The 2,307-nt window shown below is 39.6% G+C and overlaps 1 protein-coding gene across 1 annotated transcript; it reads left to right on the top strand.

The window, feature by feature from the left end:
• Window positions 1–1,723: 1,723 nt before the first annotated feature.
• Window positions 1,724–2,038, top strand: LOC143624990 (uncharacterized). The gene has a single exon (XM_077095469.1). It carries the CDS (start codon window positions 1,724–1,726, stop codon window positions 2,036–2,038), a length of 315 nt encoding a protein of 104 aa, XP_076951584.1.
• Window positions 2,039–2,307: the final 269 nt, after the last annotated feature.

Raw genomic sequence — 2,307 nt, 5'->3', positions numbered from 1 at the left:
AACCAAACCTTACTCGGAAGAGTAATGTACTTGGCTCTAAAGAACAGACCTGCTTGATAAAGTGAACCTTGCCCGGATTTACATAAACTAGTGTACCTTACTCGGCATTGCACTAATTTGCAAACCCTGCTCGGATATCCACATAAGAAGACTACCTGAAGTAAACCTTGCCCGGTAGGCAAAATATCGTACCTGGCTAAGTAAAAGCTTGCTCGGATGTCTAAGGTGTGCTCGGATCCATTACTTAGCGAATTCAGAGGAGGTTGAGAAGATTCCAATCTTCCATGTACTTCATTTTGGTCAAATCTTTGACTCAACATAAAAACTAATTATCCTGTATAAAATGTTTTGAGAAAGCCTGAAATGTCTGGTAGGAAGGCTAAGTGGTTTGTTAAATTGAGTGCTTATGATTTAGTTTATGAGCCCAGGACAACAATTAAATCTAAAGCTTTAGCTAACTTTGTGGCTGATTTCAGTAGTGATATCCAACAGGAAGCTGACTGGGAAGTTCAACGATTAAATCAGGATGAGGGTAAGGGGATATTGCTTACCGATGGGGCCTCAAATGTCAAGGGGGGCAGGCTTAGGAATGATCTTGAAATAACCACATGGAGACTTAATACCCCAAGCAATCAGATGTGATTTATAAGCCACCAATAATGAAACTAAGTATCAAGCTTTAATTTTCGACCTTCAGTTGTCAAAGGATTTAGAAACAAAAAATATTCATCTATTTGTGGATTCCTTATTGCTTGCTAACCACTTTAATGGTTCCTATGTTGTTAGATGTGAAAAATTTACCGAATATCTTCGGATAGTTAAAAATCTGGAAGAGAAATTCGATTCTTCTATTCTTGAACAGGTACCTAGGGAGGATAATGTTGAGGCAGATCCCTTGGCAAATCTTGGATGTGCCTTCAAGATCCTGACGGAAATGAAAATTTTGATCATACATATCCTGAATCCAGCTATAAAGATGCCTTCACTCAATAATGGAAACAATGAAAGAAGTTGCTAAGCAGGATCCTCAAGTCAATGAAGCAACGGATTCTTAAGGTACAACTGATCAGGGCCCTCAAGCTAATTCGAATCCTCGATTCAACCTATCAAGAGATATTTGCAACACAATGAGATTCCTAAGTATGATATCCTAAAGCCTTTCATATGAAGGTATCCAAGTTCATTGTCTTAAATGATATTCTCTATAAGAAATCTCGTGCAGGACTTGAGATACCTGGAGGATACTGAAATACAAGAAGTCCTTGAAGATGTCCATGAATACGACTATTGGAATTACACTGGGGTCGATAACTGTTCTCCAAAATCCTTAGGACTAGTTTCTATTAGCCAACCATAAGGAAGGATGCAATGGTCTATGCCCAAAAGTGTGATGCATGTCAGAGACATAGCAACAGGATTCATCAGTCACCTGAACCTATCCATCCGATTGTGTCTCCTTGGCCTTCATGAATTGGGGGATGGATATTGTGGGCAAACTACAAAAGGCTCTAGGTGGAAAGGTCTTTATGTTAGCAATTACATACTACTTTTCCAAATAGATTAAAGCAAAAGCATTTGCCCAAGTTAAAGAACAAGAAGTGATATCCTTCATCACGAGGAATATCCTGACACGTTTTGGAATCCCAGCCAAGATCATATGCGAAAACCGGTTTCAAATCATTGGCAAAGAACTGCCGACTTTTGTGTTGCATTTGGGATAAAAATGATCACATCCATGCCAATACACCATCAAGCCAAAGGACAAGAGGAATCTTCAAACAAGATCATCGTCAATAATTTGAAGAAGTTGTTGGGGACGAAGAAAGAAAAGTGGTCTGAAGAGCTACCGTTCATACTATGGGCAGATCGAACTGCATCAAAAAATGCAACAGGACAAACTCCTTTCTCGCTAGTATTTGGGACCGAGGCGATATTTCTAACTGAGATGGTGATCCCAACTGCGAGATCCTGCCTCCAGAATCCTGAAACCAACAATCAGGAACTTGACGATGATCTTGACGTGGTGGATGAACTCTGAGATTCTGCAAGGATTCGTATGGAGACATACCAACAAAGAATCACCAAGTCATACAACAAGAACATTATGATCAAAAGATTTCAAGTGAGAGATTTAGTACTAAAGAAGGCATTTCATAATACAACTGATCCCAAGGATGCAAAATAGCACCCAATGGGAAGGACCATATAAGAACGAGGATAAGGTAGGAAAAGGAGCATATCACCTATGTGCTATGGATGGCAGGATCCTACCATGATCCTGGAATGCAATTCACCTTAAACTCTAAT

The sequence above is a fragment of the Bidens hawaiensis genome, unplaced genomic scaffold (assembly GCF_021521415.1).
Source record: "Bidens hawaiensis isolate Kalapana, Puna unplaced genomic scaffold, B.hawaiensis_p1.1 tig00004007_1, whole genome shotgun sequence".
In the NCBI taxonomy this organism is placed as follows: Eukaryota; Viridiplantae; Streptophyta; class Magnoliopsida; order Asterales; family Asteraceae; genus Bidens; species Bidens hawaiensis.
This window is presented reverse-complemented; position numbering and strand designations above follow the sequence as displayed.